The sequence below is a fragment of the Pongo pygmaeus genome, chromosome 2 (genome assembly GCF_028885625.2).
Source record: "Pongo pygmaeus isolate AG05252 chromosome 2, NHGRI_mPonPyg2-v2.0_pri, whole genome shotgun sequence".
NCBI classification, from domain to species: Eukaryota; Metazoa; Chordata; class Mammalia; order Primates; family Hominidae; genus Pongo; species Pongo pygmaeus.
Genome location: NC_085930.1, coordinates 103683407 through 103710676, shown reverse-complemented (window position 1 = coordinate 103710676; position 27270 = coordinate 103683407). Strand labels below are relative to the sequence as shown.

Here is a 27270-nt window from a genome sequence, read left to right as displayed (position 1 = left end):
GAAGTTCCACAGGGTGGGTCTGGGCTGTGAACTATGGGCCCCAAGGCTGTAGATAAGGAGGCTGGGGGAGAGAGGAGCCCTCAGCCCAACAGGATTTAGCCTGGCTTGGGGAGCTATATCTCCTCACTCTCCTTTCAGTCCATACTTCTGTGCCTGCATCCCCTTCCTAACCTGACCTTTGTTAAGTGCTGTTCCTCCTTCCAGGAGCACTCTTTCCCTTTCCTCCTTTTGCCACCTAAATGGCACCTCCTCCAGGAAGCCTTTTTGATCCAGACTTTGCCAGGCCCCTCTCCTGGGTCTCACAGACCCAGTGCTACACCCACCCCAGCACAGTTTACTCTGGATACTTCACTTCCTCCATCCCCAGTGCAGGACTCCCCCTCCTTCCAGCCTGGAGCTCCATGAGCACCTGAAGACTGAAAGAGGAAATGGAACTGGGGGCGGCCACACCCAGTGCAGGGTTGATACTGTGCCCTGAGGTGACATAAAAGACACTCCTTTTCCAAAGCAGAGTTGGCCAGGAAATGAATAAACACCCGGAGAAAACTGTGGCATGGTTCCTGCATTCCACAGTCAACACATCTAAAGATAGGCAAGGCAAAACTAAAATGAAACATTCTCAGCCTGGCGCACAGACAGGGGTTCTGGTGACCCAAATCCCACCTCCAGACTTTCAGAGGGATCTCTGGGGGTTGGGAGAAGGCTTCACAAGCCCTCTTAGATCACCCCACCCACCCCTTTTTGGGGGTGGGGGTTGCAGCAACCATCTGTTAGTTCTCTGCTGCCACCGTGTGGCCGTGCTAATGGCTGTCCCCAGGCTGAAGACCCTGTAAGGCAGCCTTGGTTCTCAACAGCCGGGGTACACAGGAGCACCCCTTCCCCCTCTCGCCATCTGCCGCCTCTATAGAAGGGAGCAGTCAAGGTGTGTGGGGGAGGTCAGCTAATGGGACTCTTAAGTGCCAAGTACAAGGGCACCCCCAAGCTAAACTCACAAGGCCTGGCCCATAGCTGGCTAAGAACCTGCTCGACTGCCCTAGCACCTGACGCCTTGAAGGAATGCTAGCCACTTTTCCCTCCTTGAGCTCTCAGTCTCCTCTGAACACTGTTCTAGAGGACTAGGTCTAACCTCTTTCTCTAATCCCAAGATCACCTTAGCAGTAGCAAGGGAGTCTAACTGCAATATGACCACATCACACTGCAGGTTACCTGGAGTTTGAGAACCCCAGCCCTTGTGTGGACCACTCCAGCTTCACTGCAAACAAGTTATATTAGGTTCTTTTTTTTTTTTTGAGACCGAGTCTCACTCTGTCGCCCAGGCTGGAGTGCAATGGCGCAGTCTCGGCTCACTACAACCTCTGCCTGCTGGGTTCAAGCAATTCTCCTGCCTCAGCCTCCTGAGTAGCTGGGACTACAGGCGCACGCTGCCATACTCAGCTAATTTTCGTATTTTTAGTAGAGACAGGGTTTCATTATGTTGGCCAGGCTGGTCTCGAACTCCTGACTTCCAGTGATACACAATCCTTGGCCTCTCAAAGTGTTGGGATTACAGGCGCGAACCACCATGCCCGGCCTGTACTAGGTTCTTACCAGGTCCTTCCCTTTGCACATGCTGGCTCCTCCACTATGAACACCTTTCCTATTTGCCTGTCTTCCCACCCCTGATCTCCAAGCAGCCCACGCTCCTAGATGCCTATAGTCCTAGGTACACACATTTATCCAACTATGATCTCCCAAGAATATATGCTGAACTACAGAGAAGCTGAGAAACCTACAAGAGTCAGGGCAACCAAAAGAGGCACTTAGGGGCTCATTGTTGACCAGAATGCCAGTAACAATCAGGGACAGCTGGCCTGGCATCACCCAGGCCCCAGAGGCAGTGGTTTGGTGTTCTTACTAGGAGCAGGGGAGGAACAAAAGCAGAAAACAGGCATAAAAGAGACCCAGGGCATGTGTGCAGGGTGAACAGCACCCACCAAGCCTATGGCTGCTCCCCAGAGGCTTTGGAATCTGGGCTTGGTAGCCTGCTGCCATGCCCATTCCAATGTGAGCCACGGTGGGGCCAAGGGCAGGGGCTGTGCTGTCATTTTCTGGGACAATAAATACAACTGTTCCAGTGTACCCTGGGTCCATGCCACCCACACAGGCTCATTCTTCAACATGGCTTGATTTTAGCAGCAGAAAATATTGGCCCAACTCTCAGAAACTGCATGAGGGTGATTCTCTCTGACAGTCTGAAGACCACATTCAGAGGACAGTTTTCTCCAATAAGTACTTCCTAGGCCTTGTGTTCCCTGGGGCCAGAACTAGAAGATCCCCTAGCAGCAAAGTGGAAGCTCTCTGCACTGTGCCCTGGGTCCTGTGGTAGAGTAAATGGGGCTGGGCTTTCACTGCCGAGCCTCCTGGATGTCCGTGGTGCCCCATGCAGGTCTGCCTATGCCATGCCAGGGACTAGGGTGACTAAGGAGGGCCCAGTGCACGTAGTAGTATTAGCTCTTATTATGGCAGGCCCACTTCTGCCTTAGAGGGTCAACTGGGCCTTCTCTCAGACCCTCAGCTCACTCTTGAGGACCATTTGGAGGAATGCACTGGCTGAGGTAGGAGAACTGAGGCATACAGCCCTTCATGGGAAGGCCTGAGCGGGGACAGTTTCCTCAGAGGCCTGCAGCTAAAGGGAGACTGGATTCTGAATTTCAGCTGAAGACTGGGTTGCCTCACCAGGGGCTCCATCCAGTACCAGGGCTCAGACTCCCCCCATTTTGACCATCTGTATCTTACTCAGCTCAGCTCCTGCTGAACTACGGCAACCCATTAGACAGAGCCACAGCGAGGGCTCTGAAGGTGGTTGGGTAGTCTTTTGTGGCATGCAGCAGGGGGCCCCTCCCAGGAGTGATAAGAGAGGCAGACAGCAGAAGCTCAGACTGAATATGGCGGTGGGGGTAGGGAAGGGCAGTATGGTGCCTGAGAACCTTTTACATATGGTAGGACTTCAACTGAACCAAGACGACCCCAGCCCAAGATCCAACTGAGAATGTGTGTGGCCTCATGCTGGTGCAAGGGAGGGAGGAGAGGGGCTCAAATGTGCCTGTGCCCCTGTGCAGGAGCTAGGGAGGAGGATCCAGTGTCTGTATGTGAGTGAGGGTGGATGGGCGAAGGGACAAGTGACAGGGCTTGACAAGTGTCTTCCCCAAAGCACTTTAATGCACTCACCAACCCACAGTCCCTGCCCGCTGGCTGGGCAAGAGAGGCCAGCCCCCATCTGGAGGCTCCTATGGCTTCCCACACCCAGTGTGCCCAGGAAGGCTGAGCCCACACACATTCCCATCAATAGGTGAGGGGCGTGAGAATGAAGAGGCGGTCTTCCTCTTTGCGGATCCAGCGCATCAGCTTATGGATGGCACTGACGGCTGACGCCTTGGTCCCCAGGGGGCTGTAACACATGTAGAGCTCAAAGGCGCCTGTCACCTGGAGAAGGGGCAAAGGGTCGTCATCTAGGTTAGAGGCCCCTCATGGACCATACCTAGGACCTCCATGAAGCCCAGCCCATCCCAGGGCTGCCTTACCCAGGCCAGGAGGTTCTCGTTGGGGCCCGTGTAGTAAATGGTCTTGAGTGGGCGAGAGGCATTGTGGGCACGACTGTGCAGGTACTGGTAGAGGCCCAGCAGCCGCTCCTGCTCCTCTTCACTGGTGTACGGGGCCTCAATCTCAGGGCTGCAGACAGGGTGGAGGGAGTGGGTTTGCAAAGGAATGACTTCCACTGTCTTTTCTAGAGATTTAGAAACACCTATTCCTATCCAGGAACACTCTATCATATGTCCAGATGCTCCCTTAGGGCAGGGCATTGTCTCCCCACCACAGCAGGCACCCCAGGACAGGGGTGGGCCCACTGAGACTAGAGCTGTGTCCCCTCTCATCCCCTAAGCTCATAGTGTCTTTGGTGACCCCTCTTTGGAGAGGCCAGGTTGAGTTTAGATGTCCAAGACAGAGTGACAGATCTGGAGTAGAGGAAAGGTGAGCTAGGAATCCTGTGGGCCAAAAGGGACAAAGGGAGGCCATATCTTCCCAGCCCCTCTGCTGGAGGAGGGAGTAGAGGAGGGCTGTTCTTCCTGAGCTGGACCAAAATGACCCCTAAAGTAGAGTTGCTCCAGGGCAAGGGACCCCGGAGACCTCTATTCCAGTTTCCTTCTCTGGGTATATTGGGCATTTCCAGGCCTTCTGGTTAATAAAGTAGAGAGGGGTATGCTCATGGGGTGATGGAGAGTCTGGGTCTCTGATGCCAGAGTAAAACAGGCCCAGCACACTGGTCTGCTTCCAAAGGTGGGGACAGCTTCAGGGCTACATCTCAGAGCTCAGGACCAAACAGCCTCCCTACTCCACATGTCCCTGTCCCGCTACAGCAGTACCCTCAAGGCCCTCCCTCACCTGGTAAAGAGTCCCGAGCTCTTTGACTTATAGAGGAAGTGACGCAGGTCAGGGATGCCCACTTGGGCAACGCTGTAGCAGGGTGTGCGCAGTGCTTCTCGCAGGGCCAGGTGGGCTCCGCGCTTGCGAAGGCGCTCCTGGAAGCGGCGGCGGCAGTCAGAGACTGCAAAGAAGTCCTCACGGTCAGTGGAGACAAGCAGCAGGCAGAGGTCGGTGTCAGGCTCTAGGTAAGAGATGTGTGCGTGGAAGAAGCCGGCTGCGTTGAATTTGGGCAGGCACACGGGCGTCCAGGCCTCGCCCTCGCGGAAGGACGAGGAGGAACTAATGAGGTTGAAGAGCAGGTGCAGGTCGATGGGGTGCAGAAATTGGTCCTTTCGGCGGACGAGTGCCACGAGCTGGTTGCGGGCCAGCAGGATGGAGAAGACCAGGCTGCGCGCACGCGCCTGCTGCAGGCTGGCGCTCACAGCGTCGCGCACGGCCGCCGCCAGGGGCAGGCACCGTGCCGCCCCCATCAGGAAGCTGGGGTCTCGTGCCATGAGCTGCAGCAAGTTGTCGGTGATGCGCTCTGAGCCCGAGAGTAGGCGCCGCAGATCATAGTTCTGCTTCTGCTGGAAGATGTGGCTCAGCTGCGCACCGGTAAGAAGGCTTAGGATCTGGTAGTAGATGTAGAGCAGCTCCTGCGCCAGCTCTTGTGCCGACTGCCGCGTGCGAGCCACCGCCACTAGCACCAGCGGGCTCCGGCGCACGAATACTACCTTGTAGCCATCTGAGGGCGGGACAGGAAAGAGGGATGTCAGCCTCAGCCGCAGCTCCCTCCGAACACCGCCTTCCAGCGCAGCTCCTTCGCTTTCCCCATCCTTTCCTCGCTCAGAGCTCTGCGCACAGTAGGGGTTTAAGGATGTTCAGGATAAAAACCCATTGCTCCTTCTCCCTGAGGGCTCAGGGCCTATCCCTGCCACTTGCTTCAAAGACTAGCTCCCTCTGAAACACACATTCTTATGCTAAATGCTAAGTCAACTGGCAAGGGCTGGCTGGGTGGAGCTCAGGACCTGGGGGAGATATATATATATATATAGTTGTTGTTGTTATTGCCTCCCCAGGGAGATTCTCACTCTCTCCAAAGGCAAAGCCCATGTCAGAGGCATCTTTGGTCCTCACCGCAGCCCCATGAGGCCAGCAGTGTTGTTATCCTCTGTTCAGGTGAGGACCTTGAAGCTCAGAGAGGTAGAGGGACTTACCCTCAGTCACACAGCACATCCCAGCCCTCTGGTCTGCAGGGGTCCAAAACCTGCTATGAATGAACCTTGGCCAGGGGAGCCCGCCCCATTCCCTCTCCAGGTGGCTCACCTGCATGGATGGAGCGGATGGCGTTCTTGTCTGCCTCCAGGAAGGACACCAGGGCCACCATAACACCCATAGTGCTGGAAAGTGCCTCCTCAGACCCATAGCGGGAGTACACAGGCTTCCCTGCCTCACTCAGCACAAAGACATGCTTCTGGTGCAGGCGCCATGCCTCGGTGGCATCCTCCTCATCCCCCTCGGCTGTGCCCTCCCTGGGGGGCTCTGTGGCTGGTCGCCCAACTGCCCCTGGGGGTTCCAGCCAATCCTCAGAGCTTCCTGGCAGCATCTCCTCCTGCAGGTCCCGGGCCACACCCGTCAGCTGGGTGCTTAGCTCGCTAAAGTCCTGGCTGATCTGGCGCATGTCTGTAGGCAGCGGCGGGGGACCCCTGGCACCCTCCTTGTGGCTGTCCCCAGAAGCTGCCCCATCCTCTGACTCAGTCAGGTCCTCGTAGGAACGGGCATGGACGAACATGGCACCCTCCTGCCCCGCACCTGCAGGCCAAAAGCACTGGTGCTTAGAGGGGTAGCTAGTGGCAGACACTCCTACCAGCAAGGTGCCTAACGTGGTCACTCCAGCATGACTGCCTGTCTTGTTAGGGTCAAGCCACTGTTTCCTTCTGCCACTGTCTGCCATGGATGATGCTTCTCTGCAACTTACAGCCCACCAGTCTCCTCCCATCGTAGTGGAAAGAAGACCCAAACCACTCATGGCAGCAGTGGTGGCTGGTATCTGCCTACCTCTCATTCCCATCTTCCACCCCACTCCCTTGCCCATCTTGGTCACACTGGCCTACATCCATCTGCTCTCAGACACTTTCGGCACACCCCCACCTGCCTCAGGAGCTCCACACCTGCTGTCAGCTGTCTCCTACCTCCCCAAGTGGCCGGCTAATTGTCACACTTAAGCTCTCAGGGAAGATGTTAGTTACTGACCTCCAACCCCAGGCACTCTATATATCCCTTTTTATTTCTCTTGTGGCACTTGCCAGTTATTGTCCTTCTCCCCAACTACAATGGTAACCAGTAAGGTGCAGGAACGCAGCACCTCACCCTGTGTCTGGAGCACCACCCATACTCAATGAATCTCTCTCTCTGGGAGAAAGCTCCCCTACCCTACTCAGGCCATAGCTCCTGACTGACCCCACTATAATGGCGCCACAGCCTGTGACTGCCTCAGAGAAGGGACCAGGTCAGTCTTCCTTTATTGATTTTTTGACAAAATAGTTTAACAGATATATTTTGAGTCTCTCTTACGAATTCAGCCCTGTACCAGGCACTGGGGATATAACTGCCCTGCGCTCAAAGTGTTCACAATCTTGTGGAAGAGAGAGATGGGCAATATACGCATAAAGAGATAAGATTATGAAATAATTAGTGTGCTATACAGAGCATGGTCAGAGCAGGCCTAACTCGTGAAGAGGGGAGAAGGAGCCGGGGAGGTGCGCTGTAGACACAGGGAACAGAAGAAGAGCCCACAATGGCAGCCAGAAAGCTCAGGGTGAGCAGCATAACATGAAGTGGAGAGGAAAGCCAGATGCAGAATGAGCCTGGCCTCCTGCCTTATCCCCAGAACGTGACAAATATCCAATGAGTGACTGACAAATGCATGAATAAGTGGAAAGGAAAAAGTGGTTGGGAATCTTAATTTCCCCTGGAGACTGCTCTGGTTGGCAGCTGGCTGAGGCTGTACACTTGCCCATACCTGGCTCCATTCCCTGGGCCATTCCTGGTGTGGGGCTCTCAGCTCTCTCCACACTCTGTCCATCAGAAGGAGTCAATGTGCCATCAAGGCATTCGCTGCTTCTCTTCCTCTGCATGTCAGTAGCCATCCTTTAGGCTCTCCTGTGGGGCAAACAAATGCAACATCAATGGCTTTCGGCAGGGTCACAGGTATAATCAACAGTGGTAGTAAGTACAGGAAAGTGTCCTTTATCAGGACTCCACTAACTCAAATCTCTAGAAAATGGATTCTGAGAATTCCTTTCAAAAAAATATATACTGTTCCTTTTCTGATTATAAAAGGAAGACATATTCATTGTAAAAAACAAAAAAACTTGGAAAGCACAGAAAAGTAGAAATAAATATCATGATTTTCCTACCATTCAGGATCTTTCACTGTTCATACGTTAGTTAGTGTATTTCCTTCTAGTATTTTTTTTTTTTTTTTTTTTTGAGACAGGGTCTCGCTCTGCTGCCCAGGCTGGAGTGCAGTGGCATAATTTCGGCTCACTGCAGCCTCCACCTCCGGGGTTCAAGCAATACTCGTGCCTCAGCCTCCCAAGTAGCTGGGACTACAGGCATGCACCATCATGCCTGGCTAATTTTTGTATTTTTTGGTATAGACGGGGTTTCACCATGTTGGCCAGGCTGGTCTCGAACTCCTGACCTCAAGTGATCTGCCCCTCTCGGCAGATTGTTGTTGTTGTTGTTGTTAAGACAGGGTCTCACTCTGTTGCCAAGGCTGGAGTGCAATGGCACCAACACTGCAGCCTTGACTTGGGCTCAAGCAATCCTCCCATCTCAGCCTTCCCAGTAGCACATGCCATAGCCAGCTAATTTTCTTTTCTTCTTCTTCTTTTTTTTTTTTTTTTTGAGACGGAGTTTCACTGTTGTTGCCCTGGCTGGAGTGCAATGGCATAATCTCGGCTCACCGCAACCTCCGCCTCCCAGGTTCAAGAGATTCTCCTGCCTCAGCCTCCCGGGGTAGCTGGGATTACAGGCATGCACCTGGCTAATTTTGTATTTTTAGTAGAGACGGGGTTTCTCTGTGTTGGTCAGGCTGCTCTCGAACTCCCGATCTCAAGTGATCCGCCTGCCTTGGCCTCCCAAAGTGCTGGGATTACAGGTGTGAGCCACCGTGCCCAGCCTTTCTTTTCTGAAATAAGTCTGGCTCTCTTGCCCAGGCTGGAGAGCAGTGGCATGATCTTGGCTCACTGCAACCTCTGCCTCCTGGGCTTAAGCCATCCTCCCACCTCAGCCTCCTGAATAGCTGGGACTACAAGCACATGCCACTGCGCCTGCCTAATTTTTTTTTTTTTTTTTGAGATGGAGTCTTGCTCTCTCACCCAGGCTAGAGTGCAGTGGTGCGATCTCAGCTCACTGCAGCCTCCACCTCCTGGGTTCAAGCAATTCTCCTGCCTCAGCCTCGCAAGTAGCTGGGATTACAGGCACCTGCCAGCACATCCAGCTAATTTTTGTATTTTTAGTAGAGACAAGGTTTCACCATCTTGGCCAGGTTTGTCTTGAACTCCTGACCTTGTGATCCGCCTGCCTCGGCCTCCCAAAGTGCTGGGATTACTGGTGTGAGCCACCGCGCCCGGCCTAATTTTTTATAGAGACAAGGTCTTTTCATGTTGCCCTGGCTGGTCTCAAACTACTAGGCTCAAGCAATCCTCCCACTTCAGCCTACCAAAATGTTGGAATTACAGGCATGAGCCACCATGCCCAGCCTGGTCTTTTAGAAAATGTACACAAAATGTAAGATAAACAAACTGATAACAGCAGCTAACAGTTATTCAGTGTCAGCGTATCATGCTAAGAAGTTTCTGTGGATTAAGTTACCTAATCTTGATCACGTCTCTATGAGGCAGGTGTTCCTGTCAGGCTAGCTTTATAGATGAAAGAACTGACACTGAGAGAGCTTAAGGAGCTTGCCCAATGTTACTACAGGAAAGAAGTGCTGGATTTGGATCTGGGAGTTGAAACAACTCTGTATCCTGTATCCAGTGGCTCACTCCTGTAATCTTAGCAAAGATTGGAGGCCAAAGAGGGAGGATCACTTGAGCTCAGTAGTTCACTAGCTGGGGCAACAAAGTGAGACCCTGTCTCTATAAAAAATTTTTAAAACTAGCCAGGCATGGTGGCATGCGCCTGTAATCCCAGCTACTGGAGAGACTGACGTGAGAGGATCACATAAACCCAGCAAGTCAAGGCTGCAGTAAGCTGTGACTACAACACTGCACTCCAGTTCAGGCAACAGAGTGAGACCCTGTCTCAAAAAACTAAAACTAAAAATAAATAAAAATAAAAATTAACTGAGTTGACCAATAGTTCTTTTTGGATATCTAGGTGTTTGCAGAGAAAGAAGTGAGACACAGGCAACAGGCTTGTCTTCAGGCTGCAGCCCTGCTTTTCTCTAAATATCCTTTCGTACCTTTTGAATTTGGCACAAGGAGTTGTCTTAACAATTAAAAACAACTATAGACATGACAACTCTCAGTGCCCATGTAATGGCCAGGATAGATTCAGCCGCATCTCCTTGTCCTTCCACAGCCCCAGGCCCAGGTGGAGGTGGCCACAAGTGAATGTCAGTGGTAACAGAGCTAGCTGGGTGGCTCACCGAGGCTGGTAGCAAGGCTTATTTGGCCTCTAGGGTCCTTCAATGGCAGGCTGAAGGATCCTCACTTGTCAGGCAACATACAGTTCACCTGAGGGGATCCATTCCAGGTACCAATCCTTTAAGAAAGAGGGATCTAGCTGGATGGACTAGAAGGGCAGAGACTCATGGGGCAAACACTGCAGGCAGGCCAGGGGCCCAGGAGGCACTGGTGTTAGTGTGAGCAAAGTAGTCCTGAGCCTGCATCCCAGAACACAGAGTCTGATGGGAATAACTGAGCTCTTGTCCCCTCCTAGCTGTGTAACCTTGGGCAAATGACTAGGTGTTCAAAAAAGTTCACGAAAAGGGTGGTCCCAAACAGATAGCATCACCATCAGTAGTAGCATTTGTGTGGCGCCAACCAGTCTGTGTCCAAGAACATTCTCTCTGGACCTGGCATAGCTCCAGTCAGGCAGCTCCTATGTGTGTGCCCAAAGAACTAATTTTCAACCTCTTCTTTTTGTCACCTTTAAGTTATGTAATTCTTTCTTTAATTGAATCTTTTGCAGAAGCTCCACGTGCAAACAGACAGGGAAGCAGAGCCTGTATCCTGATAGCTGGCCTGGTGGCCACTCCTGCACTGAGCCTGAAGGACCACAGAGCACATGGGGGGTTGGGCACCACTGCCAACAGCATCACCCCACACAGAATAAAACCAAAGAAAGAAGGTTGGGGAGATAATTTGGGGATTTTCTAGGCCCCCAATCCCATCCATCAGGACAATCAAGAGTAATGGTTCCCAGCAAGGGTCAGAGCCCAGAAGGAAAAGGCACAGGCTGCCTTGTCAGACAGTGGGCCAGAGGAACTAAGAGGCTGCATGCCCTCAACAGGAACCTGTGGTAGCATCCACAGAGGTCCCCTCTGGGACTGAGACTAAGAGGAGCAATCCAAAACAACCACTGCAACACCACAAGGCCCAGGATGCTGAATGCCAAGGAAACTAGGGTATGTTTAAGTCTTGTGCAAGAACACACAGGCCACGTGTAAATCTCATAGACCAGTAATTCCAAAGCTATCCTAAAAGCCAGAGTGGGCTCTGAGAGATGAGTCTGCCCATGTGCAGGCCAAGAGCAAGCTGCTCCTGACAGTACCAGGGTTGTGGCCAGGGCTTCCAGGCCTATCTGGGCTCAAGTGATCCTCCTACCTCAGCCTCCTGAGTAGCTGGGAACACAGGCGTGAGCCACGATGCATGAATAATTTTTGTATTTTTTGGTAGAAATAGGGTTTTGCCATGTTGCTCAGGCTGGTCTCGAACACCTGGGCTCAAGCAATCTGCCTGCCTTGGCCTCCCTCCCACAGTCCTGGGATTACAGGTGTGAGCCAACACCCGGCCTGGAATGCCCTACATTTCTTTTCTTTTCTTTTCTTTTTTGAGATGGAGTCTGGCTCTGTCGCTCAGGCTGGAGTACAGTGGCGCTATCTTGGCTCACTGCAAGCTCTGCCTCCCCAGTTTATGCCATTCTCCTGCCTCGGCCTCCCAAGTAGCTGGGACTACAGGTGCCCGCCACCACGCCCGGCTAATTTGTTTTTGTATTTTTAGTAGAGACGGGGTTTCACTGTGTTAGCCAGAATGGTCTTGATCTCCTGACCTGGTGATCTGCCCGCCTCAGCCTCCCAAAGTGCTGGGATTACAGGCGTGAGCCACCGCGCCTGGCCGGAATGCCCTACATTTCTATGTCTCCTCACTTTCCTACTCCTCTAGTCAACTTCACACCTTTTCTCTCTTCAAACGTCCATCATCTCCTTCCCTGATGGTCATACTCCTATGTGTGTGCCCTATGGGTGTGTCCTGATGGATGGGATTGGGGGCCTAGAAAATCCCCAAATTATCTCCCCAACCTTCTTTCTTTGGTTTTATTCTGTGTGGGGCACACACATAGGAGTATGACCATCAGGGCATACACATAGCCACTATCAGCAAATGACCTTGCCTTCCATTTCACTGAGAAGATAAAAGTTGTTGGAAGAGAACTTCTGGGGCGAGTGTGGTGGCTCGTGCCTGTAATCCCAGCACTTTGGGAAGCCGAGGCGGGCAGATCACCTGAGGTCGGGAGTTTGAGAACAGCCTGGCCAACATGGAGAAACCCCGTCTCTACTAAAAATACAAAAAATTAGCCGGGCATGGTAGAGCATGCTTATAATCCCAGCTACTCAGGAGGCTGAGGCAGGTGAATCACTTGAACCCAGGAGGCGGAAGTTGCAGTGAGCCGAGATTACACTCCAGCCCGGGCAACAAAAGCAAAATTGCGTCTCAAAAAAAACAAGAAGGCCAGGCGCGGTAGCACATGCCTGTAATCCCAGCACTTTGGGAGGCCAAAGTGGGTGGATCACCTGAGGTCAGGAGTTCGTGACCAGCCTGACTAACATGGTGAAACCCCATATCTACTAAATTAAAAAAAATTAGCCAGGTGTGGTGGCACATGTTTGTAATCCAAGCTACTTGGGAGGCTGAGACAGGAGAATTGCTTGTACCTGGGAGGCAGAGGTTGCAGTGAGCCGAGATCACGCCACTGCACTCCAGCCTGGGCAAAAAGAGCGAAACTCTGTCTCAAAAAAAAAAAAAAAAAAAAAAGAGAACTTCCGGAGATTACCACCACCAGCTTGCCTCATCTGCCAGAATAGGCCTTCCCTCTTTTTTTTTTTTTTTTTTTTTGAGACAGAGTCTCACTCTGTGGCCCAGACTGGAGTGCAGGAGCACAATCTTGGCTCACCAAAACCTCCACCTCCCAGATTCAAGCGATTCTCCTGCCTCAGCCTCCCAGGTAGCTGGGATTACAAGCACCCACCACTTTGCCCGGATGATGTTTGTATTTTTAGTAGAGACGGGGTTTCACCATGTTGGCCAGGCTGGTCTCAAACTCCTGACATCAAATGATCCACCTGCCTCAGCCCCCCAAAGTGCTGGGATTACAGGCATGAGCCACCGTGCCTGGTCCCCTCTTCTTACTAAAGATGAGCTGTTCATGCTCCATAGAGGCTAACTCCTCCATGTGTACACCAGATCCCAGCCCCTCTCACCTACTCAGGTACATGGCTTCAGCAGCTGTCCTTCCTCATCAGTTTCCCCTTCTCCCTTATCCATTACCAATATGGTGATATTTCTTGTCTTCAAAACCCCCTCCCAGCAGGGCTTGGTGGGTCATGCCTGTCATCCTAGCACTTTGGGAGGCCTAGGTGGGCAAAGCACTTGAGCCTAGGAGTTTGAGACCATCTTAGGCAACATGGTAAAACCCCATCTCTACAAAAAGTACAAAAGATTAACCAGGTGTGGTGGCATGCACCTACAGTCCCAGCTACTTGGAAGGATGAGGTGGGAGAATCACCTGATCCCAGGAGGTCCAGGCTGCAGTGAGTGGTGATCACACCACTGCACTCCAGCCTGGGTAAAGGGAGTGAGATCCTGTCTCAAAAACAAAAACCAAACAAAAAACACCCTCCTTTGGGGGTGTTCACTTTGTAATAATTCATTGGGCTATACTTATGATTTGTGAACTTTTCTATATGTTTGTTTTACTTCAAAGTTAAAACAAACCTTTCCTTAACTCTACATTCCCCACTAGCTATCAACCCATTTTTCTGTTGCCCTTTATAAAAAAACAAACAAACCCCCTCAAAATGGCAAATAATATTTGGAGTTTGCATTAGTCAGTAGGCTAGACTATTCTGTGTAAAAAATGGATGCCAAATGCTAGAGGTTTTATACCCAAAGATCTTTTTTTATTTTTTGAGACGGAGTCTCACTCTGTCACCCAGGCTGGAGTGCAGCAGCGCCATCTCGGCTCACTGCAACCTCTGACTCCTGGGTTCAAAAAATGCTCCTACCTCAGCCTCCCAAGCAACTGGGATTACAGGCGCTCACCACCACACCTGGATAATTTTTGTATTTTTAGTAGAAACGGGGTTTCACTATGTTGGCCAGGCTGGTCTCAGGTGATCCTGACCTCAGGTGATCCGCCCACCTTGGCAGATCCAAAGTGCTGGGATTACAGGCATGAGCCACCGCACCCAGCCCCAAAGACCTATTTTTTGCTCACACAAAATCTACTGTGGGACTGGTAGCAATTCAGAGTAGCTCCCTTCCAAGCAATGATTCAGGAATCCAAGCCACTAGCACCCTATAGAAGCCATTCGGAACACATGCCTTCCACATCACCTGGCAGGGGAAGACAGAGATGGAGGATCATGTACCAGCTCTTAAATACTTCGTAGCTCACATTGGCCAGAACCAGTGATGTGGCCAGAGGGACTGGGAAATATATGGAGCTCATGGATATCTGGAAAGCAGGAATTGTCTCTGCCATAGCCTCTCCATTTCTCCCATTCTCTCTAAACCAGTTCTGAATAGAATCTCACCTCTGCTCCCATCAAGGTCAGCAACGACCTCCAGGATCATCTTACTTCACCCATAAACAATAGATAATTTGGTTATTTCCTCTCTCTTGAAACATTTTCTCCTCTTTTATGGCACACCACTCCTTTCTTGGCTCTCTTCTGACCTCATGGACTACTCCTTCTGAGTCCTTTTTGCAGTTCTTACTGTAAAGGGGCACAGAATTCAGTCTTTGGACCTCTTCTCTGTCTTCACTCAATCCCTTGGTGATCTCATTTGGTCTCATGGTTTTAAATTCCCTCTACATATTAATAATTTTTTTTTTTTAATCTCCAGCCCCAGTCTCTTTTCTAACTTAAAGAGGCACACACATTTAACTGTCTACTTCATGTTATCTCAAGGTTATATGCCTCAAACTGAACTCCTTAAAAAGGCCATCTCCTGGCCAGGCGCGGTGGCTCTCGCCTGTAATCCCAGCACTTTGGGAGGCCGAGGAGGGTGGATCAAGAGGTCAGAAGTTTGAGACCAGCCTGGCCAACCTGGTGAAACCCCATCTTTACTAAAAATATGAAAATTAGCCGGGTGTGGTGGCACACGCCTGTAATCCCAGCTACTCAGGAGGCTGAGGCAGGAGAATGGCTTGAATATGGGAGGCAGAGGTTGCAGTGAGCCGAGATCGCACCACTGCACTCTAGCCTGGGTGGCAGAGCCAGATTCTGTCTCAAAAAAAAAAAAAAAAAGGTCATCTCCTTAAAAAGTTGCTCCTGGCTAGGTGTGGTGGCTCACACCTGTAATCCTAGCACTTTGGGAGGCCAAAGCAAGCAGATTACTTGAGCCCAGGAGTTCAAGACCAGCCTGGGCAATATGGCAAACCCTGCCTCTACAAAAATACAGAAATTAGCCAGGCGTGGTGGCACGTGTCTATGGTCCCAGTTACTCAGGAGGCTAAGGTGGGAGGATCACTGGAACCCGGGAGGTAGAGCTTGCAATAAGCCAAGATCGTGCCACCGCACTCCAGCCTCGGCAATAAGAGTGAGACCCTGTCTTTTTTTTTTGAGATGGAGTCTCGCTCTGTCACCTGGACTGGTGTGCAGTGGCGCGATCTCAGCTCACTGCAAGCTCCGCCTCCTGGGTTCACGCCATTCTCTTGCCTCAGCCTCACGAGTAGCCCGCCACCACACCCAGATAATTTTTTGTATTTTTTAGTAGAGACGAGGTTTCACCGTGTTAGCCAAGATGGTCTCCACCTCCTGACCTCATGATCCGCCCGCCTCAGCCTCCTAAAGTGCTGGGATTACAGGCCTGAGCCACCACGCCTGGCCGGTAGAGACCTTGTCTTTAAAAAGAAAAAAAGGCCAGGTGTGGTGGCTCACGCCTGTAATCCCAGCCCTTTGGGAGGCTGAGGTGGGCAGATCACCAGGTCAGGATATCAAGACCACTCTGGCTAACACGGGAAACCCATCTCTACTAAAAATACAAAAAATTAGCCGGGCGTGGTAGCACTTTTTTTTTTTTTTAAGAGATGGGGTCTTGCTCTGTCACCAAGTCTGGAGTGCAGTGGCTATTCACAGGTGTAACCACCACCCCACCATGCACTACAGCCTCAAATTCCTGGGCTCAAGTGAACTTCCTGCCTCAGCTTCCCGAGTAGCAGGGACTACAGGCACTTACCACTTCTCCCAGAGTTTTCACCATCTCAGTAAAAGACAATTTCATGGCTGGGCATAGTGGCTCATGCCTGTAATCCTAGCACTTTGGGAGGCCGAGGTGGGTGGATCACCTGAGGTCAGGAGTTCAAGACCAGCCTGGCCAACATGGTGAAACCCCATCTCTACTAAAAATACAAAATTAGCTGAGTGTGGTGGTGCATGCCTGTAATCCCAGCTACTTGGGAGGCTGAGGCAGGAAAATCACTTGAACCCATGAGGCAGAGGTTGCAGTGAGCCGTGATCACGCCATTGCCTGGGCAATAAGAGCAAAGCTCTGTCTCAAAAAAAAAAAAAGAAAGAAAGAAAGAAAGACGGCCGGGTACAGTGGCTCACGCCTGTAATCCCAGCACTTTGGGAGGCCGAGGTGGGCAGATCACAAGGTCAGGAGATTGAGACCATCCTGGCTAACACAGTGAAACCCCGTCTCTATTAAAAATAAAAAAATTAGCCAGGTGTTGTGGCATGTGCCTGTAATCCCAGCTACCCCGGGAGGCTGAGGCAGGAGAATTGCTTGAATCCAGGAGGCAGAGTTGAGATCGCACCACCGCACTCCAGCTTGAACCCAGGAGGCGGAGGTTGAGATCGTGCCACCACACTCCATCCTGGGTGACAGAGCGAGACTCTGTCAAGGCAGGAAGGAAGGAGGGAAGGAGGGAGGGAGGGAAAGAAAGAGGGAAGGAAGGAAGGAGGGAAGGAAGAAAAGAAGGAAGGAAGGGGAAGGAGGGGAAGGAGGGAAAGGAAGGAATGGAAGAAAGGAAGGAAAAGAAGAAAGGAAAGAAGCAAGGAAGGAAGGAAAGAAAGGAAAGAACGAAAGAAAGACAATTTCTTTTTGTTTTGTTTTTTTTTGAGACAGTCTTGCTCTGTTGCCCAGGCTGGAGTGCAACGGCGCGATCTCAGCTCACCACAACAGTGTGATCTCAGTTCCACCTCCCGGGTTCAAGCAATTCTCGTGCCTCAGCCTCCCGAGTAGCTGGGACTACAGGCATGTGCCACCACACTGGTTAATCTTTGTATTTTTAGTAGAAACAGGGTTTCACCATGTTCGCCAGGCTGGTCTCAAACCCCTGACCTGGTGATCCGCCCGCCTTGGCCTCCCAAAGTGCTGGGATTACAGGTGTGAGCCACCACACCTGGCCAAGAAAGACAATATCATCTTTTCAGTTGTTTGGTGAAAAACCTTGGAGTCGGCCGGGCACGGTTTCTCACACCTGTAATCCCAGCACTTTGGGAGGCCGAGGCAGGCAGATCATGAGGTCAGGAGATCGAGACCATGCTGGCTAACACGGTGAAACCCCATCTCTATGAAAAATACAAAAAATTAGCCGGGTGTGGTGGCGCATGCCTGTAATCCCAGCTACCCGGGGAGGCTGAGGCAGGAGAATCGCTTGAACCCGGGAGGCAGAGGTTGAGATCGCGCCACTGCACTCCAGCTTGAACCTGGGAGGCGGAAGTTTAGATCATGCCACCACACTCCACCCTGGGTGACAGAGCGAGACTCTGGGAGGGAAGGAAGGAAGGAAGGGAGGGAGGGAAGGAAGAAAGGAAGGAAGGAAGGAAGGAAGGGGAAGGAGGGGAAGGAGGGAAAGGAGGGAAAGGAAGGAAAGAAAGAAAGAAAGAACAAAAGAAAGACAATCTCTCTTTTTTTTTTTTGAGACAGTCTTGCTCTGTTGCCCAGGCTGGAGTGCAACAGCGCAATCTCAGTTCCACCTCCCGGGTTCAAGCGATTCTCATGCCTCAGCCTCCCGAGTAGCTGGGACTACAGGCATGTGCCACCACACTGGCTAATTTTTGTATTTTTAGTAGAGACAGGGTTTCACCATGTTGGCCAGGCTAGTCTCAAACCCCTGACCTTGTGATCTGCCCACCTTGGCCTCCCAAAGTGCTGGGATTACAGGTGTGAGCCACCACACCTGGCCAAGAAAGACAATCTCATCCTTTCAGTTGTTTGGTGAAAAACCTTGGAGTCGGCCAGGCACGGTTTCTCACACCTGTAATCCCAGCACTTTGGGAGGCCGACGCAGGCAGATCATGAGGTCAGGAGATCGAGACCTTGCTGGCTAACACGGTGAAACCCCGTCTCTACTAAAAATACAAAAAATTAGCCGGGCATGGTGGCATGTGCCTGTAGTCCCAGCTACTCAGGAGGCTGAGACAGGAGAATCGCTTGAACTGGAGAGGCAGAGGTTGCAGTGAGCCGAAATCGTGCCGTTGTACTCCAGGCTGGGCGACAGAGCGAGACTCTGTCTCATAGGGGAAAAAAAAAAAAAAAACCTTGGAGTCATCCTTTATGCCTTTTTTTTCCCCACACCTCATATACCAAACCATCAGCAAATCCTGTCAGTTCTATTTCAGAATACAGGCACATCCAGCAAAATGTCTCTAGTTAACATTTTCACCATAGAATGCCTTTTTGTTTTTAATATCCAGCTTGGTTGTCAGCCTTCAAGATGGTCTCTAGTGATCCTCAACTCCTGCTATGCATGACTTTGCATACTCCCTTTCCACACTGAGCAGGGCTGACCTATGCAACCAATAGGACACTGTGTAAATAACAATGTGTGGCTGGGGACAGTGGCTTATGTCTGTAATCCCAGCACTTTGGAAGGCCAAGATGGGCAGATCACTTGAGGTCAGGAGTTTGAGACCAGCCTGGACAACATGGTGAAACCCCATCTCTACTAAAAATACAAAAATTACCTAGGTGTCATGACGGGTGCCTGTAATCCCAACTGCTTGGGAGGCTAAGGTATGAGAATCACTTGAACCCCGGGGGGAGGCAGAGGTTGCAGTGAGCTGAGATTGCACTGCTGCACTCCAGCTTGGGTGCCAGAGCAGACCCCGTCTCAAAAAAAAAAAAATGAAAAAACAATGTGTGACTTCTGAGGCTAGGTCATAAAAGACATTGTGGCTTCTGCCTTGTTCTCTTGGATCACTCCCTCTAGGAAAAGCCATCAGCCATGTTGTAAGGACATGTAAGCAGCTCTATGGAGAGAACTTCATGGCAAGGAACTGAGACCTCCTGTGAACAGCCAGTACCAACTTGCTAGTCATGAGTGAGTCATCTCAGAAGCAGATCATCTAGGCCCAGTCAAACCTTCAGATGACTTCAACGTAATAAGAGACCCTGAGCTTGAGCCATCCAGTTAAGCCACTCCCAAATTCTTGACCCACAAGAACTGTATGCGATAATAAATATTGTCGTTTTAAGCTGCTAAGTTTTGGCATAATTTGTTACACAGCAATAGTTAACTAATATACCAAATTTATATTGATTCAGCTTATGTTTATTTATTTATCTATTGAGACAGGGTCTCACTCTGCCACCCAGGCCAAAGTGCAATAGTGTGATCACGGTTCACTGTAGCCTCAACCTCCCAGGCCCAAGTGATCCTCCCACCTCAGCCTCCCAAGTAGCTGGGACCACAGGCATGTGCCACCATGCCTGGCTAATTTTTTAATTTTTTGTAGAGACAAGGTCTCCTTATGTTGCCCAAACTGGTCTCAAACTCCTTGACTCAAGTGATCTGCCTTCCTCAGCCTCCCAAAGTACTGGGATTACAAGTGTCAGCCACCACACCTGGCCCAGTGTATGTTTATACAGAAAATATGTATATTTACATCATTAAAATCTTATCTATATTTTTAACAAAGTAATGTGCATTTAAAGCTTCAAATTACATTCCAAATAGAACTGATAGAAAATTACTGAGTGCCAGCCTGGCTCACATAGTGAGACCCTGTCTCTACAAAATAAAAAATTAGCTGGGTGGGGCAGCTCATGCCTGTAGTCCCACCTACTTAAGAGGCTGAGGTGGGAGGATCGCTTGAGTACTGGAGGTCAAGGCTGCAGTGGTCTGTGATTGTGCCACTGTACTCCAGCCTGGGCAACAGAGCAAGACCCTGTCTCAATCAATCAATCAATGGAAAATATATTAAGTTAAAGATTTCACACAGAATGTCCAATTTTCATGAAACAGATTACTGATGTTAAGTGGGAAATGCCTATATCCAGAATCTGATCACTTGTCACCTCCACAACTACCACTGTGGTCAAAGCCACCAGTGTCTCTCTAGGAGATTGTTGCAGTAGTCTCCTATCCAGTCTCCCCTCTTCTGCCCTTGTCCCTGCATAATCTGTGCTTCTTACAGCAAAGTGATTCTCTTGATACAGAACTCAGGTCATGCAGTTCCTCTGCTCACAACTCTGTAATGGTCCCACCTTACTCAGTGAGAAAGCCAATTTCCTCACAGTGGTGCACAAGGCCCCACTCAACATAACTCCTTCCCCATTACTTCTTTGACCTCATCTCTTATGCTTTTTCCCCATTAACTGTGATTCAGCCCAGCCACAGTGGCCTCCTGGCTTTCCTTAAGCCTCCTGGGCACTCTTTAACTTTAGAACTTTGCCCTTGTTGAACGTTCACCCTGCACCCCACTTCACCTACTCCATTGCCTGGGCTAGTTATTTATGTGACTCAGTCCCTCACTTCCTTCAGGTTGCTGCTCAAGCATTACCTTATCAATATCCCTGCTCCTTACCCCTCTTGCCCTGCTTTATTTCTCTGGATTGAAGGTTACCCTGTGACCTGCCACAAATTTCAGTATGGCTTTAAGCCACATGCCGGAGGAGTTCTATTTTTTTTTTTTTTTTTTTTTGAGACAGAATCTCACTCTGTCACCCAGGCTGGAGTGCAGTGATGCGATCACAGCTAACTGTAGCCCTGGCCTCTCAGGCTTAAGTGATCCTTCCACCTCAGCCTCCTGAGTACCTGAGTCTACAGGCACGTGCCACCACGCCTGGCTAATTTTTTAATTTTTATTTTTGTAGGGATGGGGTCTCAGTACGTTGTCCAGGCTGTTCTCAAACTCCTGAGCTGAAGATCCTCTCTCCTAGGGCTCCCAAAGTGCTGGGATTACAGGTGTGAGCCACCACATCCAGCCAACAAACATCTTTGGGAGGGAGATTTTTTTTTTTTTTTTTTTTTTTTAGATGGAGTCTCATTCTGTCGCCCAGGCTAGAGTGCAGTGGCGTGATCTTGGCTCACTGCAACCTCTGCCTCCTGGGTTCAAGCAATTCTTTTGCCTCAGCCTCCCGAGTAGCTGGGATTACAGGTGTGTACCACCATGTCCATCTAATTTTTGTATTTTTAGTAGAGATGGGGTTTCACCATGTTGGCCAGGCTGGTCTCAAACTCCTGACCTCAGGTGATACACTGGCCTCGGCCTCCCAAAGTGCTGGGATTACAGGCATGAGCCACCGCGCCCAGCCGAACTTGTGTTTTTATCCCTCAGGCAATTAAAAAAGAAAAATGGAAGGGAAAACTGAAAGATCTCTGAAGAATGCCCAGCTCTGTCACACCTATGATGTGGCCTCTGGAAACCCCTGCCTGTGGGGAAGACTTATCACTGGTAGTAGTCAGGTGTTCAGGAACAATGGCTCTGAAGTTAGAGGGACCTGGATTAACCTGGCCTGGTCTCAGTTTTCTCATTTATAAAACGGGATGGTAGTATTGATTCCTTGGGTTGTGGGAAGATTAAATGAAATAATCCATGTAATTTGATTACATACTCAGTTGCTCCCATTAGCACATCCTGATTACTCTTACTTAGCATTCAGTCCATGTGTGACTGCACTTATAATACCACATGAATACAGTGGTCTGTGCCATGTAAATCAGGCCTCTGAGATTTTGCCCAGCCTACAGTGGCATATGGGCAAATATGCTTCTGACCTTGCAAAGCCAGGTGGGCCCTAGCCTGAAGCGACTCACCTTCAGGCTAGGGCTATCGTATAGACAGTTGGGAGTCAGGTCAAAGAGCTGTCTTATAGACAGCTGGGAGTTCCTCCAGGCTAACTGGTTGTTCACTGGCTCTGGAGTTACAGGAAGAGACAACTGGCTCTCTGCTACTCTTGGAAGTCTCTCCTAAATTAAACTCCTTAATTAGCCAGGTGTGGTGGCAGGCGCCTATAATCCCAGCTACTCAGGAGGCTCAGGCAGGAGAATCACTTGAACCCAGGGGGCAGAGGTTGCAGTGAGCTGATATCACGCCATTGCACTCCAGCCTGGGCAAAAGATCGAAACTCCATCTCAAAAAAAAAAAAACCCACAAAAAACAAAAAACTCCTTGGTCTGCCACATGCTACTGCTCTGTGACGTTGCACTTTTGGTTCAAAGACTCAAATAAGGTCTACCATAGCTTACTTATTCTGTCCTCAGGGCCCACTCTCCACTGATCCCTTGTGGGCTTTAGCTGACTAAGCCCAGTGTGGCTGAGTGGTACCCAGCATGGTACCTGCATGGGGAAGGGTTGGCGGGGGCCAGATCAGCTGGCCAGAGCTAGTGGATGCTTCCTTCACAATAGTTCTCCGCCACCTGAGATCATACAGTATCTCAGCATCTCCTAGGTCAGTCTGGGGTCCAGCCAGAGGCCTGATGAAGCAAACAGCTCTCTGAATACTTACTCTGGAAACTCAGACAGGGAGGCTGAGTGAATCACAGCAAAATCCACCCCAACCCCCATTGGAGCCACAACTGTGCAACTGAAGCTCCTGGGAGGCTAGAATTGAAGAAGTTAGGCAAAGGAGGTCTCTTAGAACCAGCCCCAGATGCCCCTTCTCAGGGAACCCTTCTCAGACAACCCCTCTAGAAGCCCCAGGCCTTGCTTTTCCTAGAAGTGCCCTGCTATGCCTGTGAGCAATGTCACCAAACAAATTGGCTCAATCAGCCCTTCTAGTGTGCCTCTCTCACTCAGGCAGCCTTGGAGCAGAGAAGGCCTTCAGGAGCCCCTCCCTACTGACTCCCTACCACTCCTGCTCCCTCTTCTTGCTTGGATAGCATTTCATCTCACCTTAACCCTTTGGAGCGGTCTGTCTGGGAAGGAGGTGCCAGGATACAGGATGTGTAGCAGACAAGGCCCAGGTGAGGCTGTGCTATGGCTGCTTTAGCAGGATGCCTACTCCATGCTGAGATCACAGTCTGGTCCTTGTCACTTCTGGCGGTTACTTCCCTCCCTGACAAAGGGTGCTCACTCTCCCTCTGCAAACTTGCGCCCAGAAAGGGTGGCTCATCCAGTACAAGGGACAACCCAGTTGCACCAGGCAAACTGGTGCAAAGTCCAGTCAGGCGCAGTGTCTCATGCCTGTAATCCCAGCACTTTGAGAAGCTGAGGCAGGCAGATCACCTGAGGTCAGGAGTTCGAGACCAGCCTGGCCAACATGGTGAAACCCCGTCTCTACTACAAAAATACAAAAAATTAGCTGGGCGTGGCAGTGCATGCCTGTAATCCCAGCTACTCGGGAGGCTGAGGCAGGAGAATCACTTGAACCTGGGAGGTGGAGGTTGCAGAGAGCTGAGATCACACCACTGCACTCCAGCCTGGGCAACAAGAGTGAAACTCCGTCTAAAAACAACAAAGCAAAGTCCCAAGCCCCTTCCAGGTGCTGCCTCGCTCATCCCAGTCACCTCTGTTGCTTTTTGAGAGGACTCTACCAGCCGAATATGTGTACGTTTGTTGGCGGGGCGGGGGTGGGGAGGTGGGGAGAGTCCTACCTGGCCACTGCCCCCTACCGGACCTCGCCCTCCCAGCCAAAGGATGGGTTCCAGATCTCGCCTTTTGTATTCCCCAGCTGGGGGCTAGCCGGCTGAGGGACCCCAGGGAGACACAGTCTTCCCATTGCAAACGATAGCGTTGATGGCTGGAGGCCCCCGTCTTCAAGCCCCTCCCTCCAAAGATGACAGCTCTCCAGTCTCTAGGTGCCTCCAGGCCACGTGGGCTGGCAGTCAACTCACCTGTTTCTCAGAGGGGCCCAGGACGCACAGAAGGTGCCGGTCACTGCCCTCTGCCGGACCCCTGGAGGGGTAAGGGTGTCCAGCCGGGGCCGGCCTCAGGGCACAACTTCGCGGGGCCCCGGCCCCCTGCGTACACAGACATGGCCACAGCGCAGGCACCGCGCCCTCCCACCGCCCTCACCCGGCCGCCGGTGCAGGAAGACAGCTTTCGCCGGCCTCTCGCGGCCAAGGCCCAGCTCCAGCCGCTCAGCCCGACTCGGCCCGCCCCCGGGGTGCATTGTGGGAAATGTAGTCCTTAGCGTTCGGCCGCCTGCGGCGCCGCGGGACTGGTTCTGGGTTCCTCGTCCCAGCAGAGCCGTGGGCAGGTCCTGACCCGGGTCCGGGATTGCCTCTTCCGACCTCGCCTTCTAGGGGCCTGGGCGCCTCCTCCGAGTCTAGAGTCCCGCGCAGACCGCAGACCTGGATTCTGGGCCTCTCCGTCCGAGCCAGCTAGCAGTTCATTTCAATGGAGAGAAAGGGACGTTAGGATTGTTTCTCCCACTGATTATGGAAGGACAGTGCAAATTTGGGGGACTGGATAAATGTCATTAGTGGGCCCAGCCACACAGGCTGTAAAGGATGTGGGCATGCGCAAAAGTCGCACTAATTGTTTCTAAAAACATTTGTAGCCACGTTTTAATGTATCAGTATAATGCTCTAGAACGGTAGTTCTCAACTCTGACGGCACACAGAATAAACCGGGAAGCTTTAAAAAACAACAACAACAAAAAAAAACTAGGACAGGCGAGGTGGCTCACGCCTGTAATCCCAACACTTGGGAGACCGAGGTGGGCGGATCACTTGAGGTCAGGAGTTCCAGACCAGCCTGGCCAACATGGTGAAACCCCATCTCTACTAAAAATACAAAAACTAGCCAGGCTTGATGGCGCGTGCCTGTAGTCCCAGCTACTCGGGAGGCTGAAGTGGGATCCCAGGAGGTCGAGGCTTTAGTGAGCCATGATCATGCCCTGCACTCCAGCCTGAGCACCAGAGAGAGACCCTGTCTCAAAAACAACAACAAAAAAGCTAATGCCTGGACACCAGCCCTAGAGATTTTGATTTAATTGAATTTAGAGTAGGGTGGAGTGTTGGGGAGCCAGGCATCACTATTGTTTTAAAAGCTCCCCAGGTGATTTACCATTGCAAAGAATCATTGTTTGTAATTTCCTAGACGCAAAGCAATAAAAACAACAGGAAAACCGTCAACAGGCTCTCCCAAAAGACCCTTATTTTTAGAGATGGTTTTAAAAAGTAAAATTAGGCATTGGCACCACTGCTCATGTTTTTTTCTGAAGCAATTAATTCACTTTACAGCCTTATGGTTAATTCTCCCAACAGTTAATAGGATGAAAAAAAAAGTCAAATCACTCCTCTGACTTTCCCTGCTGCTCCACAAGCACCTGGGGGCAATGTCCTGTTCCTCTCTAAGCCCTACGCTGGAGTTAGGGTAGAGCTCCGCCCCTGGGCTTTTCTTCCAGTCTCAGATGGCTGCCACCTGTAGCCTGCTTCCACAACACTGGCCTGTGACTGACATGGTGACAAAGCTGTGGCCTTTCACTGAAGATGGCTTTGCATACGGCTATCAAGTTCTTGCACATAGTCTAAGGGAATCTTTCTCACCCCCATGTCCCCCACTTTTAGGTAAGGACATAGGAAAATGCCCTATTCCTTAACTGAGAGTCTCCAGGTCTCCACAGGTCACTCAGTATTTTATCTCCTCATTAGCTCAGAAGTCCAAGTTCCCTCCCTTAGGGCAAGAATCATTTATACAGTTGTTTTCTCTAATTATTACACTATAAGTGTTTGAGCCATGAGCTGGGCTTGGTGGCACAGCTTTCTAATCCCAATTACTCCAGAGGCTGAAGCAGGAAGAATTACTTGAGCCCAGGAGATCAAGTCTGAAGTGAGCCATGATCATGGACAACAAGAAGGAGAAAGTCAAGGAAGAAGGAAGGAAGGGAGGGAGGAAGGAAGGAAGGGAGGGAGGAAGGAAGGAAGGAAGGAGAGTTTAAGTCAAGATACAACATTCTCTGCTTGGTACAGAAATGTCCTGGCTATGTTCCTTTCCTTTTTCTTTTTCTTTTTCTATTTTTTTTAGAGATGGTGGTTTCACTATGCTATGTTGACAAGGCTGGTATCAAACTCTTGGCCTCAAGCAATTTTCCCATCTTGGCCTCCCAAAGTACTGGGATTACAGGCATAAGCCACCATACCTGGCTAATATCCTGCCTATATTTCATTAATTTGAAGTTACACCCTATAGAATTCATCTCCATAGAAGACAAATTAATTTAATTTAATTTACTTATTTTTTTCAAATGAAGTCTCTCTCTATCACCCAGGCTAGAGTGCAGTGGCGCCATATCAGCTCACTGCAACCTCTGCCTCCTGGGTTCAAGTAGTTCTCTGCCTCAGCCTCCCGAGTGGCTGGGATTACAGGTACCTACCATCATGCCCAGCTAATTTTTGTATTTTTAGTAGAGACAGGGTTTCACCATCTTGGCCAGGCTGGTCTTGAACTCCTGACCTCGTGATCCACCCGCCTCAGCCTCCCAAAGTGCTGGGATTACAGGCATGAGCCACCACGCCCCGCCCAGAAGACAAATTTAAAGTTGTTTTCTTTTTTTGAGACGGAGTCTTGCTCTGTTGCCCAGGCTGGAGTGCAGTGATGCAATCTCAGCTCACTGCAACCTCCGCCTCCCGGGTTCAAGCGATTTTACTGCCTCAGTCTCCAGAGTAGCTGGGATTACAGGTGCGCGCCACCACGCCTGGCAAATTTTTGTGATTTTTGTATTTTTAGTAGAGACATGTTTCACCATGTTGGTCAGACTGGTCTCGAACTCCTGACCTCGTGATTCACCCATCTCGGCCTCCCAAAGTGCTGGGATTACAGGTATGAGCCACTGCGCCCGGCCAGTTTTTTGTTTTGTTTTGTTTTTTTGAGATAAAGTCTTGCTCTATCACCCAGTTTGGAGTGCAGTGGCACTATCTTGGCTCACTGCAACCTCAGCCTCCCAGGTTCAAGCGATTCTCTTGCCTCAGCCTCCCAAGTAGCTGGGACTACAGGCGTGCACCACCACGCCCAGCTAATTTTTTTATTTTTAGTAGAGCCGGGGTTCTACCGTGTTGGCCAGGATGGTCTCAATCTCTTGACCTTGTGATCCTCCCGCCTCAGCCTCCCAAAGTGCTAGGATTACAGGCATGAGCCACTGCGCCCAGTCAATTTTTGTATTTTTAGTAGAGACGGGGTTTCACCATGTTGGCCAG

The 27270-nt window shown here is 50.8% G+C and overlaps 1 protein-coding gene across 2 annotated transcripts; it reads right to left on the bottom strand.

Moving 5' to 3' along the window:
• Positions 1–3176: 3176 nt before the first annotated feature.
• On the bottom strand, positions 3177–24453 carry MON1A (MON1 homolog A, secretory trafficking associated). 2 transcript variants are annotated; one of them, XM_054481976.2, is made up of 6 exons: positions 23965–24311; positions 7463–7602; positions 5767–6252; positions 4420–5185; positions 3561–3708; positions 3177–3462 (listed from the first exon to the last, which is right to left on the bottom strand). In XM_054481976.2, the coding sequence occupies exons 2-6, from the start codon at positions 7587–7589 to the stop codon at positions 3322–3324; spliced, it is 1668 nt and encodes a 555-aa protein (XP_054337951.1). In that variant the 5' UTR covers positions 7590–7602; positions 23965–24311; the 3' UTR covers positions 3177–3321. The 2 variants fall into 2 exon arrangements, with proteins under 2 accessions (XP_054337951.1, XP_054337952.1); XM_054481977.2 differs by lacking the exon at positions 5767–6252 and having other exon boundaries at positions 23965–24453.
• Positions 24454–27270: the final 2817 nt, after the last annotated feature.

Excerpts from the sequence above, each read along its gene's own strand:
- MON1A (XM_054481976.2), bottom strand. The coding sequence starts at position 7,589 with ATGGCTACTGACATGCAGAGGAAGAGAAGCAGCGAATGCCTTGATGGC. Across the intron at positions 6,253-7,462 it reads GGCCCAGGGAATGGAGCCAG|GTGCGGGGCAGGAGGGTGCC; the intron begins GTATGGGCAAGT and ends TTTGGCCTGCAG. Across the intron at positions 3,709-4,419 it reads AGCTCGGGACTCTTTACCAG|CCCTGAGATTGAGGCCCCGT; the intron begins GTGAGGGAGGGC and ends CCCTGTCTGCAG.